General features: G+C 67.0%; 2 protein-coding genes across 2 annotated transcripts in view; both read right to left on the bottom strand.

Annotated features, from left to right (window-relative positions):
• Nucleotides 1-63: 63 nt before the first annotated feature.
• TMEM240 (transmembrane protein 240) lies at nt 64-4,891 on the bottom strand. The gene is made up of 4 exons (XM_058304677.2): nt 4,552-4,891; nt 4,269-4,375; nt 842-1,050; nt 64-654 (listed from the first exon to the last, which is right to left on the bottom strand). Exons 1-4 carry the CDS (start codon nt 4,606-4,608, stop codon nt 506-508), a joined length of 522 nt encoding a protein of 173 aa, XP_058160660.1. The 5' UTR covers nt 4,609-4,891; the 3' UTR covers nt 64-505.
• A 556-nt stretch (nt 4,892-5,447) lies between these two features.
• The window catches only part of SSU72 (SSU72 homolog, RNA polymerase II CTD phosphatase), a 30,007-nt gene continuing 20,478 nt past the window's right edge, over nt 5,448-14,976 (bottom strand). The window contains exons 3-5 of the mRNA XM_004483346.5: nt 7,514-7,653; nt 6,816-6,934; nt 5,448-5,890 (exon numbers count right to left, since the gene is read on the bottom strand). Of these exons, the coding sequence (XP_004483403.1) occupies nt 5,789-5,890; nt 6,816-6,934; nt 7,514-7,653 (361 nt within the window). The 3' untranslated portion in view covers nt 5,448-5,788. The remainder of the gene's footprint in view (nt 5,891-6,815; nt 6,935-7,513; nt 7,654-14,976) is intronic.

The following is a 14,976-nucleotide window of genomic DNA, read 5'->3' as shown; positions in this document are numbered from 1 at the left end:
ACCTGGTGGGCCGTGGTGGGCCGGGCGCCCCCTGCCCCGGGTGAAGGAAGAGGCAGACAGGAGGGAGTTTGGGGAGAGTTTACTGACGGGGAGGAGGTCACAGTGGGGCCCCCAGCAGCTACGCGCTGGGCAGCCGGCTCGGGGTCTTATTGCTGGACGGGCCGCCTCCCCGAGGTCCCGCCGCCCCTGCACGCCCGCGTCCCGCGTGCGGACCCTCGGGGCGGCCCCTGCGGGGCTGGGCGCCGGGGTCCCTTCCCCGAGAGATCCCCGCCCCCTTCCGCCAGGACTGGCTGTGTGGTCACACGCATGCGCACAGGCTCGGCTGGATACGCCGTGGCCCCGTGCAGGGCAGGGGCGCCGCGCCCCCTCCGCGCCCCCCGTGCGCCCACAGCCCCCGCACCCCTTTAGAAAAGGAAAAGAGGCAGCACCTTCCGCCGTGCAGCCCCGCCCCGGGCCCGCGTCCGAAAAGGTCCGTTGGCGTCCGAGCAGCGGGGCGGGCGGGCGCTCAGAGGTGCCGCGGGCTGGGGTGCCCGTTGTGGTAGAGCTTCTGCTTCACGTGCACCATGTTCCCCGCCGCCTCCTCGAAGGGCCTGTGCGGCCGCCGGCCCAGCTCCCGCAGGCTGCAGAAGCGGGGCAGCCAGGTCCACGCGCCGTCTGCGGGAGGGGCGGGGTCAGGGGCGGGGCCAGCGCGGAGGGGCGGGGCCAGTGGCGGGGGCGGGGCCAGTGGCGGGGCGGGGCCAGGGGCGGGGCGGGGCCAGGGGCAACTGGGCGGGCGGGGCTGGCGGGGGCAGCGTCAGCGGGGCCGGAGGGGGCGGGGGCAGCGGGGGGTGCGGACACTGACCGTGGCGCCGGCCCGCCCTCCAGGCCCGCACGGCGCAGTGCAGGACGCCGTCCGCCCACACGAGGAACCAGCTGATGCAGAAGCCGAGCAGCAGCCCCAGCATGAGGTCGATCTCCTGCTTGGTCACGTTGTCCGTCACGAAGTAGTTCTCCGAGGCATCCACCACCGACTGGTCCCCGTCGTACGGGATCACGTAGTGGACGTGGTGCCTGGGGGGCGGCAGGGCGGGCTGGCACTTCTCGCCCCCGAGTCCAGCACGGGCGTGGCCGCGCCCCTGCGCAGGGGCCCGTCCTGAGGCCCGCCTGGCCTCCTCGGTGAGGATGGGCGCTGCCCTGGCGGGCACAGTGCCCTCCGCTGCCCAGGGCCCCGAGCCAGGCCGGCTCAGCCTCCTGCCCTCCTGCCTTCAGCCTGCTGAGCGCTGTCCACGCCCGCTGGCTGACGCCTCCATGGAGAGCCCCTGTGCCCGGCGCAGGGCCAGCCCACCCCGCTCAGCTTCTTTCCTCCCCCTTCCTGGGGGCGTCCCTCCCCACTCCCCCAGATGCCCACGCCTGCCTCCACAGGACACACAGCTGCCCAAGCTGGCAGGGGCCGAGCCGGGCAGGGTCCAGGGCCCTGCTGCGTCTCCGCTGGCCTGTCTCTGGGCCGCTGCAGGAACCCTCTGACCTCTGTCATCCTCGGGTCCCTCCCTGGATTCACCGTGCTGCCCAGAGCCGGAGCCCCCGGGCCCTCCAGGCTGGGCCCTGCCCTCGGCCTCCCTTGCTTCCCCGGGGCACGGCCCTCCCCATTCCCGCCGACTCCAGGAAGGCTTCTTGGCCCTCAGCGCCTTGGGGCACCACAGCTGCCCTGGCCCCCTCGAGTGCCCACAGGGCCGCTGACGGAGGGCCCGGCCGAGAGGGGCTGCGCAGGTGCCACAGCGCACGTGGCCCTTCCTCAGGGCTCCTCCTCTCCAGGACAGGGAAGGAGCCGCCCTGGGGGTCCTCCAGCCCCTTCCTGCTGGGCTGCCAGGACACAGCTCTCTTCAGAACCCCCTTCCTGCTGCGCCCTTCCTGCGCCCTTCCTGCGCCCTCCGCTCGCCCGGCCACTCCCTTCCCACCGCCCCCACGTCCCTCTGCAGCCGCCCCCAGCTGAGCTCCAGAGTCACAGTTCCCGCTGGCTGCACATCATCTCCACGCGGGGACCGACAGACACCTCAAAGTCCGGCCTAAAAATAGCTCCTCAGTCCCCAACCTGCTTCTCCCCAAAGCTTCCCTGCAGCTGAAGGGTGGTGGGACCCTCCCGTGGCTTGGATTCCTCCTCTCGGCGTCCAGCCACGCTCTGCTTGCACCCACAGGCCTCTGGTCACACACAAAAGCCTGACCGGCCGCCTTGGATCCCAGGGCCCTGCTGCCCCAGGACGGAGCCATGGCGCCACGGCCCCGCCACACACCAAGCTCACGCGGCAAGTCGGCATCACCCGTGGCACCGCGCGAGGGGTGCCAGCCACCACCTGGTCCAGGCCTTCAAGGGCTTGCAGCGCCCTCCCCTTCCTCCACGCTGACCCCGCTCTCCAAGCCAAGCTCCGGGGCACTCATCAGATGAAAGCAGAGCCACCCGGCTGCCGCAGAGGTGGGCGTTCACAGACCTCTGCCTGGCGTGTATGTGCAGACGTCCCGCCAGCACCGCACATGCCGCCTGCCTACCAGCGGTCAATGTGTCCCGTACCCACGCTGGCCGCGTGCACGGGACACGGCACGTATTCCACAGCTTGCCCCGAGCCCCGTGCATGCCACAGCCGTGAGCCTGGAACATGCAATGCCCGCGAACACAAGCCTGCCCTGCTCTGTACCTCCCGCACGGTGGGCCTCTGCAGCACGTGCACACGGGCACTGCCCCGCCCGTCGGCACGCACACTTCGTGGCTTTAATTTACACACACGGCTTCTGTATAAAAGGCTGTGTACAGGCACATTCAAGCTTCAGGGCAGGCCCGTGTGCTCACGAAGAAGCCGTTTGGTCAGGCGTGTAGACAGCTGATCCACACGTGGTTGAGTGCAAACATGTTCTGGGCACACGCATTCTCAGCACCCGGCACCCACATGGACGCACGCCAACACGCCCTGAGACGCTCTTGGCTGTACACTGTATGACACCCACTACTGGCATGCACACGCCAGTGTACGGTGGTCCTTGTACACGGGTGTCACGTCCTCCAGACGCAGACACACGTATGGAGCAGCTTGTGTCCCCGTACGCCACACAGCGGCCGTGTGTCTGCTCTGCAGATCACGTGGCGTGGCCGTCCCTGGGAGTCGGGAAGCCAAGGAAGCTGCGGAGCTCCCGGCCTCCCCGGGCGGGCGTGCACTCTGGGGCTACACGTGCTGCACACGCACACCTGTGCAGGCACACTGTGCACACAGCCCCCGTGTCGCGGCCGGCTGGGGAGACTTCACTGCAGGGAAAAGCCTTGCGAGTGGCTACAGAGCCAGGCGCAGGCCCAGCGCGGCGCCCACTGGCGGGCTCCTGTGAGGGTCTTGCGGCCACCCCAGATGAATCCCGCTTGGCCCAGGCGGCGGGGCCCCAGGGCTGAAAGCAGCCGCCCCTCTCCTCGGGGCTGCAGGCTGCGCACGCCCTCCGCACACTTCCTTTCGGGGCTCTTAGTCTCTGACCAGCGCGCCTGTCTATACCCACTGGGCAGCCCCTCCACAGGCCCGCGACTGCCCTGCCCACCCCCTCCGACCCTCAGCGCCCACACACGTGACCAGAGCAGGCGGGCGATGGGGCCTTGGGTGAGTCTCCAGCCCCCAGGCACCGCCCAGTGGCGCATCTGCCAGGTGGGATCGCCGCCGTTACCCCGGGGGGCTGTGGCTGCGGGTCTGGAGGAACGAGGCCGTGCGTGCGGCGTGCATGATGAGCACGCACGTGTATATGCACAGACGGTACACACATGCGCGGGGAAGAGGTTTATTTTTCACATGGACGTACAGACATGCGTGGCCCAGAGGAGCCCACCACCCCGCGCAGGACGGGGTGGGAAGGGGCCGCGGGAGGGCCCGGGCGCCCCCTGCTCTCTGAGTGACCTTGAGCAAGCCGCATCCCACTCGTGCCTCAGTTTCCTGCTCGCTAGGGTGAGGGGCTTGGGTCCACCCCTTCTCGCCTTGACCTTCTGCACTTTCCCGCCCGGGCCCCGGGAAAGTTGGGGCACAGGGTGTGGGGCGCGGCGGGCCGAGCGGCCGCGGGCCCTTCTCTCCCGGCGTTTGTGGGGCTCCTACCTGGGAGCATCCTGGTTCCACGCGTGTCCGGCTTGGCCGTGGCCCTCCCGCGCGCTCGGCCCGACCAGCCAGGGAGCCCCCGCCCTGCAAGCCCCTTCGGGCCTAGGGCGCCCCGGCCGCGGCCTGCGTGGGGCCCGGCCCGTGTGGCCACGCGTGCGCGCCGCGGCGCGGGCGACTCACCGGCCGCAGTTGCAGTGGCAGACGCGGTCCTCGCCCCGCAGGTGCGGGAGGATGTAGTTGTGGAATCGGTCCAGCAGCGCGTTCATGTCCATCAGGCACGCGACGGCCTGGAAGAGCCCATGTCCGGTCAGCGCTGGGGAGCGGGCCGGGGCGGGGGCGCATGGGGCGAGCGCAGGCCGGGCCGCGCCGCGCGGGTAAACAAGGCGCGGGGCGCAGAGGCGGCGCGCGCGCGGGAGGCTGGAGGGGTGGGCGGCGCGGGGCGCGCGGGGAGCCCCTCGCTCACCATCACGACCGACGCCCCCAGAATCATGAAGATCATGGTGTTGGCGCTCATGGGCATCGGGCGGGGCCGGGCCGGGCCGGAGCGCCGCCCCCCCGGCCCCGGCGCCCCCCACCCGGCCCCGGCCCGCGGCCGAGCCCCCGCCGCCTCCGCAGAGGTCAGCGCCGCCTCGGACCCGCCGCCGCCCGCCTGCGGCAATCCCGCCGCCGGCGCGGGGGGAGGAGGCGCGCGGGGCGGGGGCGTCGGGGCGCCGGCGGGGGGGTCGGCGGGTCCGCTCCTGGGGTCGCTCGGGCCGGCCCGCCGTGCTCGCCCGCGCCGCCGCGCTCCGCTCCGCCTCCCTCCGCTCGGCTCCGGCTCCGGCGCCGCCTCCCCGCCCCGCTCGCGCCCGCCCTCCGCGCCTCCGCCTCCCGGAGGACCGCCCCGCGCGCCCGGCGCCGCGCTCCCGAGCCCCCGTGGCGCCAAGCCCCCTCGGAGACCTCAGCTGGGCCCCCCGCCCCGCCCGGCGCACAGGGCCCTGCTCAGCCCCCGGGGCCGCCCCGCAGCGGGCAGGGGCCCTGGTGGCTGCGGGGCGTGGGTCAGCGCCAGGGCTCGTGGCCGGGGGGGGGGGCAAAGGGCTGCGGTGGGGCCGGGGGCCACCGAGGGCAGAAGCAGGGAGGGACAGGACCGTGCTGGGCCCGGGGTCCCAGGGATAGGGGCCTGGGAGGGGTCCCTGGGGCCAAACCCTCCTCTTCCTCTCCCCCCCCCTCCCCCTCCCCCCCGCGGCTGGCCCCGCGGCGGGCAGCTGCCCCCCTCCACGCCTGGAGCCCCGGCTCGGACCCCCACGCCAGCAGGGCCCTGAGTGGGGGCCGCCCGCTCCCTGCTGCGACGATGGGGGCGAGGAAGCGAGGCCCACGCGAGGCGACCAGCAGTGCGTTTATTGGGCCGCCGCGGGCCCTCCTCTGCTAACATCCGGGCTTTATTCAGGGATTTGTACAGTCCAGCAGGTGTGGGGAGAAAAGGGGGAAAAAAGTCCAACAAAAGACAAGCATATACGGGGGGAATGTACTATAAACCTTTTTTTTTCTGGTTAAAGAAAAAAATCTTTATAATCAATATCCCACTCACAAGAAGGCGTGAGATAGAAAAACTTGATTGCTTCCATATGGCCTTGGCATAAATCTTCTCATTTCCTATGTACAATTTATCGGTCAGCTGCCGCCCGCCACCGTGGCGGGAGAGCGAGCGTCCGCGGGGTGGCGGGTCAGTAGAAGCAGACGGTGTGCAGGAAGGCCCTGCCGCTCTTCTCCTCGAACTCCTGCAGCAGCTCGTCGATCTCGTTCTCCATGTCCTCCGTGTGCTGGATCTGCGGGAGAGCAAGGCGCCCTCAGCCCGAGGGGCTCCCCCAGCCCCCGCCCAGGGCCCCCAGGCCTGTTGCCCCGCGGGCCCCTCCCCTGCACCCGGTGGCCCAGGCCCCGCAGCCACGCTGCCCCCACTCTCAGACACTCCCTGTGCGCGGCAGGTACCCCCACAGGGCCTGGGCTGCGCAGGGCCTTTTCGGGTGAGGAGCTCGCTCAGGCAGCATCAGGCGAAGGCCCATATAGAAACTGGGGGGTTTCTTTCCCTTTAGCTCTTTCTCTAGTGCTGGCTGGACTGTGAGCATGACCGCTGGAGCTTCAGTAGTCACCCTGTGTCAGGAGGCAACCTGGGAAACTGCAGGCGGAGGGGTGACAGAGCCGAGCCCGGGTCCCTCGTGGCGACCACCAGCCATCGCCTGTGCGTGACACTGAGCCTGCCGGTTACACCGCTTTTCTTGGTGTTTCACTCACAGCCCAAGTTAAACTTCACGTAAGTCCAATGGCAGAGGCAGTCCAGACACTTAGGCTTCTCTCTGCGCAGGTGTTCTGTTGCAGCGAAGGGCCAGATGTGCGCTGCGCTCCTGCCCCCTGCACACAACCCGGAGGGTGCCCGGCTGCCCAGACGCCTGGACAGGTCCTGGCGGCCACGAGGACCCCGTGTCTGCAGAGCCTCTGCCGTCGCTATTTCCGGGCGCTGGCCACGCCTGTCTGCTGGTGGCAGCCTCCGGGGAGACGCGGGCACATGCCTGGCCCTGGGCACGGCACTTCCTCCGCCCAGAGCAGAGGCCAGCGCGAGGCAGGCCCCCGGCTGGCCGGCGGGCACCTCTGCACTCGTCTGCGTGTTACGTGAGCATCACCTCAGCTAGGCCATCACCGCCCGCCCCGCTGCCGGCAGCGGTGCCAGGGGGCTGGCGCGGCGGGCGCGGTACTCACACACTGGCACAGCTCGCAGATGAGGAAGGCGCCCAGCGTGGCCTCCTCGTGGTTGTCCTGGATGTCCACGTTGATGACGTGCACGGGCTGGCAGGTCTCCTGCTCTCTGGAGGTCAGATCTAAGTGGGGCAGAGTCAAGGCGTCGGGCCCCAGATCCGGGAGGCTGCGCGCAGCAGGGCCCGCTGCGGGCTGGGCGCGGACAGGGCCTCCGCTGCTCCTGGTAAGCGCCCAGTGCCAACCCGGACCTGCAGACGCCCTCCCAGGGGAGCCGCTGGACGGAGGAGCTGCAGAGCTGCAGGGAAGCGGCAGTGACCAAGGAGAGCTCAGCCTTACTGCCTTACCGGCCCCTCAGCGCACGCCCCTCCTGGAGGCCAGCTCCCTCCCCGGGCCTGTCCCACGGGACACGCTAAGAGGCTCTGGTGACAGCCCTGACCTGCCCTCACCGTCCCAGGCTCCGCGCCCCCTCCCTGCACGCAGGGGGAGGTGGGCTGGGGTGGGAGGGCGTCCTGGTGCCCGGCCCCTTTGTCCTGCTGTCTGAGGCCACGCGGCCAGTGGCTTCCTCCTGCTCACGGGAGCCGCCGCTCGGCTCACTCGGGCTGCTTGGGAGGCCAGCGATGTGCCAAGGGGGCAGCTGGGGCAGCCAGAAGCCCCGGGCAGGCGTGCCGCCTCCCGGCAGGCAGCGCGGCAGCTCCGCTCACCTTCTACCACCTGGTCGTACACTCTCTCCTCGCAGGTGAGGATCAGGTCGAACAGGTCCCTGCAGTTCTGGAACCTTTCTGGCCGGGGCTTGATCCTCTTGTTTCTGTCCAGCATGTGCAAGATGCCATTCTGAGTGTAGCTGGACGCACGCGTCAAGGAACTGCACGGGACACGCAGCCCACGGGGCCAACCCCCAGCTGCCCGGCGCCCGCGTCGAGCGCAGCCCCCATCGCCCCACAGCCATCAGCCTGTCAGCGGGGGCCTGAAGGCAACAGGCTCTGGGTGGCCCCCAGCCCAGCCCTCACCCTTAGGGAGAAGACAACGGCAGGGGGTCTGGCTCTCTGAAGGCTGAGCCCCCAGGGCGCCCCGCTGTCTGGGTACCCCCACGGCCGGGCCTCTGCCCACCCCACCCAGGGCCTCGAGGCGGCAGAAGCCCCATGACTGTGGCTGCCCTGACCACTGACCCCCACCGCCAACAGCGTGCCTCATGCGGCCTCTGTCTCCGCAGCGCCCTGAAGCCCCCACAGCGTGAAGGGCCTGCTCGCCCTAAACGCGCCTCCTGGGCCAAACTCCAAGGCAGCCGAGCCCCAGCTGTGACCCAGGCCTGACGCGCACAGCAGCAGGGTGGCCTCGGCTGCAGGACGGAGCTGGACTGCTGACACCAGTGGGAGGAGGTGGCCTGGGAGGGAGAGGGGATGGCGAGGCCGTCAGCACGTGCCGCCAGGACCCGTGTCCAGCTGCGCTCAGTGTCCAGCAGCTGCAGGGGCCACACAAAGCCACACAGGTCCTGTCCTGGGCCCTGGGAGGGGGCCCCTACTTCAGGGGCCCCAGAGCTGGAAGGGGCCACGAAGGGCCCCGTGCAGGGCGCTCACTGCAGCACGACGGCTTCCCGAGGACAGTGCCGTGGTACTTGTGCTCGGGCAGGCCTGTGCCCGGCGTGGCAGGTGCCGCCAGCAGGGCGGGTGCCCCCACAAGCGCGCGGCCCAGGCCCTCCCTCACTTGCGCTGTGCCCACGCGGCTCTGCCCCTCCGCCGAGTCCTCTGGAACTAGGTCCCGCAAAGCTTGGAAGCGAAGTCCAGTGGCGGGAAATCGGCTCTGGGACAGCCCAGCAGCGGGTGGGCCAGTGCAGCTCGCAGCCGGAGGGCGATCGGGTGGCCAGGGCTCAAGTTCTTAGCACCTGGTCAGCACTGGACTCGACCCCTGGACCCCCGCCCCCAGGCCCTACACGGGAAAGACGGCGCGCTCCTCTTGGGGATGCAGGTGCTGATGGCCACGCAGTGCTCTCCGAGACCTGCAGCCTGCACGAAATAGCTTTAGGTGGCCCCTGGACACAGGCGGCCAGCGGGCAGTGGGGCCTCCTGACCCTCTTCAGTTTCCAGTTTTTTATGCGAGACGAGGGGAAGACCACAGAGCCGAGGAGGAGACGCCCCACTTAGGGGTCAGGGCACAAGGCCCTGCGATGTGACACCAGGTTGGGGGGGCAGTTCTGGGCCCTGGAGTCCTGGGTAGGAGCCGACGTCCCCAGCAGGCCCAAGAACATGATCGCGAAGCCACTTCAAGCCCCGAGGGGCCCCGAGTGAGGAAGCAGAACGGCGAGGGGCAGGCGGAGACGCTGAGCTGTCCCCTGCGGCTCAGACAGTCCTGCTGAGAGGTCTGGGCAACCCTGAGGGTCTGCTTTGGTGGCACGGCCACGTGTGCAGAAGGGGAGTGCGCCCTGCTGCCAGGAGCAGCGCCTCTCGGTGCACCGCGCACGGCCTGCTCGCATTGCTCCTGGAGGACGGCCAGCGCCTGTGTGCCAGGGCGTGAGCCGGACAGGGCCGGGGGAGCCTCCTGTTCCAGTGCCCATGCCGGGCCGCCAGGAGCACAGCATCATGCCCTTCGGAGGACCTCCTGGTTTTCCCAGGAACTGAACTCTGAGCCTCGGAAGAACACGGAGCTGGTGGACAGCCCAGGCCACGTGGGGGCACGGAGGGGCACGGAGCGGCACAGGGCCACACCCGCCGAGCCCCAGGGGGCGAGGGCCAGGGCTTGGCCAGGGCGGAAAGGTTAGCGCAGTGCAGGTGGGGGGAGGAAACTGGCTCTGAAGCTCAACCCAGGAGGCCCCGGGGACGTCCCCTTCGCCCAGTGGGGCAGCAGGGGTCAAACGCCTGCAGAAGGCGGGGGTGAGGAGAGGCCCTCAGTGCCCAGCAGCCCCGCGCTTCCGGAGGGTGGGAGGTGGTGGGCTCGGGCGGCCCTCCCGCAGGGCAAGCGCGACCCGCTCACGCGGAGGGAGCGGCAGCCCCTGGCCTGGTTGTGGGTGAACGTCCTGCTCCTCCAGCATTAGAACCTCAGCCCCCAGCCCCACCCCACCCCGACCTGGCCGCTGGGGCCCCAGAGCTGGAAGGACCTTCCTGCTCGCACGGTGCACGGCTCCAGGGACGGTGCACACCCAGCTCCAGGGGGACGCGCGGGCGCTCTCACACCACCGAAGCACAGATGCAGCAGCCTTGAGACGCTTGGGGGTCTCCAGCTGTGGAGAAATGCTTCAGGCTTCTCTGTCAACGTAAGACGCACCTTCCTAGAGCTTTGCATTCTGTGAATGCTCGTGATGCGGCCAGAGCCAACCTGAGGGGACGGGAGCCTCAGGCGGAGGCGGGCAGCAAGCTCGTCTCTGTGCTGCAACGCAGTCCTCCCGCGTGCCTGGTCACCTCTGTGCCTGCTTGCTCCTCACGGACCCAGGGAGCCCCAGACTCCACACGAAGAGGCTCACATTCGGGACACCCGAGGAACGGGCCAGGCCACGGGAGTGGCGCCCGAGATGTCGGCTGGCAGGAGCGGGCACCGCCCACCACAGCGGTGGACACGGGGCTGGACCTGGCTTGGTGGCCCCCGAAGGGCGCCACGTGTACTCACGGGCTTAAAGCAGCACAGTGCCCGCCCAGGGTTTGGAGGCAGACTCCTCTGGTCCTGGAGATCGTTCTGGTAAACAAAGCCCCCGCGGGCTGCGGCCGTGCCCTGAGCTCACGACGGGGAGGATCGGGCCGGAACACCTGGACCCAGGCCTTCCCGGGATAGAACAGCCCACACGGGGAGGCCATGCCGGAGAAACGGGAACAGCCAGGACTTAGGCTCAGGAAGACACCACCTGCCTGGACAGCTCCAAGAGCCCCGGGGGAGACAGGGGGACGCTGGGCGGCGTTAACATGCAGGTGTCACAACATGGCTCAGGCACCAACGCAAAGCATCAACAGTTGGGAACACGCCGCGTGTTGGGGAAGATATACCAGAATTCCATACTATCTGCAAGACTTTCCTATAAACCTACAATTAATTGCTCTAACAGAAAAAAAAAATCAACCACAAGAAAATAAAAACAACTTATCACTCAGGAATTCAGGATAAAAATAAATGCAAATTAAAAAAAAAAAGCCGACTGCAAACGACAGACGTGTCAACGCCACACGAGCAAGACCCTGGCGCCTGCCTAGCCCGGCGGTGCCTCGGGAACAGCCCGTGGTTCTCTGCGGCTTCTGGGGCTCTGGACGTTTGTTCTTTCCTGGCAACTGAGGCTGACGGTCTGGTCGACAGAACGAACCCCAGGGGGTCCTGCCGTCCGCGCAGCACCTTGACTGCGGTCAGCGGCAGGTAGCCGAGGCTCGCTGTGCGGGCCTCGCTCGGGAGCCGCTCCCCAGGAGCCGCAGGCCCCACCGCCTGGCCTGGCCTGCAGGTGAGGGTGGGCGCCAGGCCAGGGGGCAGGAGCGGTTCTCCAGGCCGAGGAAAGGCTCCAAGTGGAGATGGCTCCAGGGAGGACAGAGAGAGGGCCGGACCAAGCCCAGGATGGGGCAGCCCCTGGGGACGGATGGACGCCGGCACAGGCCTGACAGGGCGGCAGGAAGCCCCGACACGCACACACTCCACCCTGCACAAAGCCCCCAGGAGACGAGCTCCCCCCCACATCTGGCCTCACACCCAGAGCCTGGACCCACCAGGTGGAGGGGAGGGACCCCCGCGGCCTCGCGGCCCCGCCGTCCCTCACGCCACCCCACCCCCACCCCCCCCAACCTGAGAGGGCCGGAGGGAGGCGGGACTCACTGGCGTCACGAGCCAGCCCTGGGGCAAATCTGGGTAAGAAAAATCAGACTCAGAATATGAAGACAGCGTCTTCTGATTGGGACCAGTCTCTGAAGCAGCTGCTGCCGGCGGCAGGGAGAGCGGGGCTGGCGCAGAAGCGAAGCACCTGGAGCGGCCCGCAGCCCCCACGGGCAGCGCCGGTGGGCAAAGGCCGTAGGCCTCCGCCTGCATTCCTCTCCTAGCAACCGCAGGACGCGGGAACCCTCCAGCCCACCAAGGGGCTCAGGGCCGGCCAGGCCGGGGAGGGCACGGGAGCCAAGCAGCGTGGGGCGCCCTGGCAGGGCTGCGGCACCCTCAGGCGCTCAGCCAGTCTGATTGGACGCTCTCAAAGCGACCCGAGGGCCCCTCAGCCTGACGCTAACAGCACCCGGGTCTGGTGATGGGCCCAAACCCTGCAAGGCCGAGGCGGGCACAGGTGCACCCCGCAGGGCTGGTCTGAGGTGCGGGCAGCTTTGCCCCACAGCACCGGGCACTCCCCGTCCTGAGGGCCTGAGCCAGTGCCAAGAACCCAGGGGCTGCCTCGCAGCGCTGCAGTCTTTAAAAAAAAAAAAGGCCTGTATCTAATTTTCCTTCCACATTTCGATTTGATCACACTGACTTGTGAGCTCTAAAGCGGGAACCCTCAAGCAGGGATCCAGGTTCCCTTTGGGGGAAGGTTTTCAAAGGTGCGCACACCCAGGGGTCTGGGTTCCTGAGGCCACGCCCACGGGCAGACCACCCAGGAGGGGCCGGGCTGTGGGTGCAGCAGGCGCCTGGGAGGCCGCCGGCCACGCGCTCCTCCGCACGCCCCTGGCCGGCTGCGGCCTGTGCGAGTGCCCCGGCTCTGGAAGGCTCCAAGGCTGCAAGTCCAGGGACACTGCCCGATTTCCCGGCCCAGGGAACAGAGGCCTGCAACGTGACTGGGGGACGACCGGCCACCGAGGGGGGTGCCCGGCTGCTGACAGGCGCGTCCCTCGACCTCCCGCCCTCCTGCCCCGAGGGACCTCTGGTTGGCAGGTCTCATGTCTCGCCCTCAGCCCCTCCCCGGGTCCCCAGCCTCTCACGAAGACCCCCGAGCGTGACTGCTGCTGAGCAGAGGGGACGTTGGCGTTCCCAGCGGAAAGCGAAGGTGTTTTTCATGGTGCTCCTGTCCCCCAGGGATAACTCAGGCCTTTCCTTCCCATCTTAGGGTCACTACATCGGGCTACACTCCTGTTTGCATTCAGATCAGCACCGACCGCCTGAGGCCTGGTGGGGCCGAGTGCCATGGCTCAGTGAGGGCGTCCGCCCTGGAGCGCCCAGCAAGATGTGCTCGTCCCGAGGCTGACCCGGGCACCGCAGAGCCCTGGCATGGGCACGTGGGGCTCACCCATCAGAGGGCACAGCAGGGAGCACCGCCACGGCCAGCACTGCAAGGGAGTCAACGCTACCAGCCCATCTGCAGAACAAGCAACACTGATGTGAAAGAGTACAGTAGGAATTAGGAAAAACAAGCCACGCCGCCCGCTCAGAGCCTGCGTGCCCTGCAGCCTTGAAGCATGGGCAGGGGGGCACTGGTGGCTGTGGTCGGCGCCTGCCCAGCTGTGTACACCTGTCAAAAGGGGCAAACCACAGCAGAGGTGCCCACAGTCTGCCCCGAAATGCCAGCGACCGCAAAGCCACCTTCACTGAGGCCTGATCAGCGAAGACTAATCCGGAACAGAAAACAGCTCCTCTCCTACTTGCCGGAGACTTTCTAAGCACGACCCGCAGCAGCCTCCACACCCCAGCGCTCTCTTCCACCCCCGCCTCTCGGACGCCGGAGCCCCAGCTTTCTATCCTTCAGAGAACACACGACCCCACGTCCACCTGGAGGTGTGGCCACTACCTTTCCACACACGCCAGGTGTGGGCAGGCAGGCTGACCTCAAGGTATTTTCCACAACACAGTGGACAAATCAGCCCTGAACTCCCGGCAAGACACTGGCCCACTCTATCTCGCACTACCCTGGGTGAGTACATGCCCGGCACTTGCTCTTCAGTGCGTTCACGTGCAGCAGAGCTGCAGCACCTCCTCTCCACTCACTGCACTCACCCAGGACGATGGACAACGCCCTCCCAAGGAAGTCTACAGCTGGAGGCAAGAGAGTCCCATTCGTCTGTCTCATGGGACCCAGGTCCCCTCTCAACTAGAAGAGTGGGCGTTACCACCCCCAAATCCTCAAATTTGAAGAATTAACAATGGATTAAAGTAAACTTATTACTTTACTACAGACATTATATATTTTTTCATAACCGACAACTGTGCAGGACACAGTGTAAACTATAATGTAAATTGTAATCCACGGGAAGTGGACTTGGCCAAGTAGTCAGGGCGTCCGTCTACCACATGGGAGGTCCACGGTTCACACCCAGGGCCTCCTGACCCGTGTGGAGCTGGGCCATGCGCAGTGCTGATGCGCGCAAGGAGTGCCGTGCCGCGCAGGGGTGTCCCTGTTAGGGGGGCCTCACATGCATGGAGTGCGCCCCTTAAGGAGAGCCGCCCAGTGTGAAAGAAAGTGCAGCCTGCCCAGGAATGGCGCCGCACACACGGAGTTGACACAAGATGACGCAACAAAAAAAAACATAGAGGGAAAACGGACTTTGGCCCAGTGGTTAGGGCGTCCGTCTACCACATGGGAGGTCCACAGTTCAAGCCCCGGGCCTCCTTGACCTGTGTGGAGCTGGCCATGCGCAGTGCTGATGTGCGCAAGGAGTGCCCTGCCACACAGGGGTGTCCCCCGCGTAGGGGAACCCCATGCGCAAGGAGTGCACCCATAAGGAGAGCCGCCCAGCATGGAGGGAGCAGCCTGCCGAGGAATGGCGCCACCCACACTTCCCGTGCCGCTGACGACAACAGAAGCAGACAAAGAAACAAGACGCAGCAAAAAGACACAGAAAACAGACAACCGGGGGAGGGGAGGGGAATTAAATAAATAAAAATAAATCTTTAAAAACAAAAACAAAAAACAAAAAAAAACATAGATTCCCGTGCCACTGATAAGGACAGAAGCAGTCACAGAAGAACACGCAGCGAATGGACAGAGAGAGCAGACAACTGAGAGCGAGGGGGGGGGAGAGAGCAAAAAAAAAACCTTGTAATCCATAGCGGCAGTGCTTCAATATGTGCTCATCAATTTTAACAAATGTACCACACTAATGAGGGATGTTGTTGACGTGGGGAAGTGTGAGAGGGGGAGGAGATGGGGCACATGGGAATCCCCTACATTTTTTATGTAACATTTATATAATCTAAAGCTTCTTTAAAAATAAAAAATTAAAATAAACCCAACCCATCCAGCTCAAGGGATCCAGAAATGGATAGCTCTTGTCATTCTAGTTAATCAGTCATCTCC

The sequence above is a fragment of the Dasypus novemcinctus genome, chromosome 9 (genome assembly GCF_030445035.2).
Source record: "Dasypus novemcinctus isolate mDasNov1 chromosome 9, mDasNov1.1.hap2, whole genome shotgun sequence".
Classification (NCBI taxonomy): domain Eukaryota; kingdom Metazoa; phylum Chordata; class Mammalia; order Cingulata; family Dasypodidae; genus Dasypus; species Dasypus novemcinctus.
The sequence above is the reverse complement of the archived record's forward strand: the minus strand, read 5'-3'. Positions and strand labels throughout refer to the sequence as shown.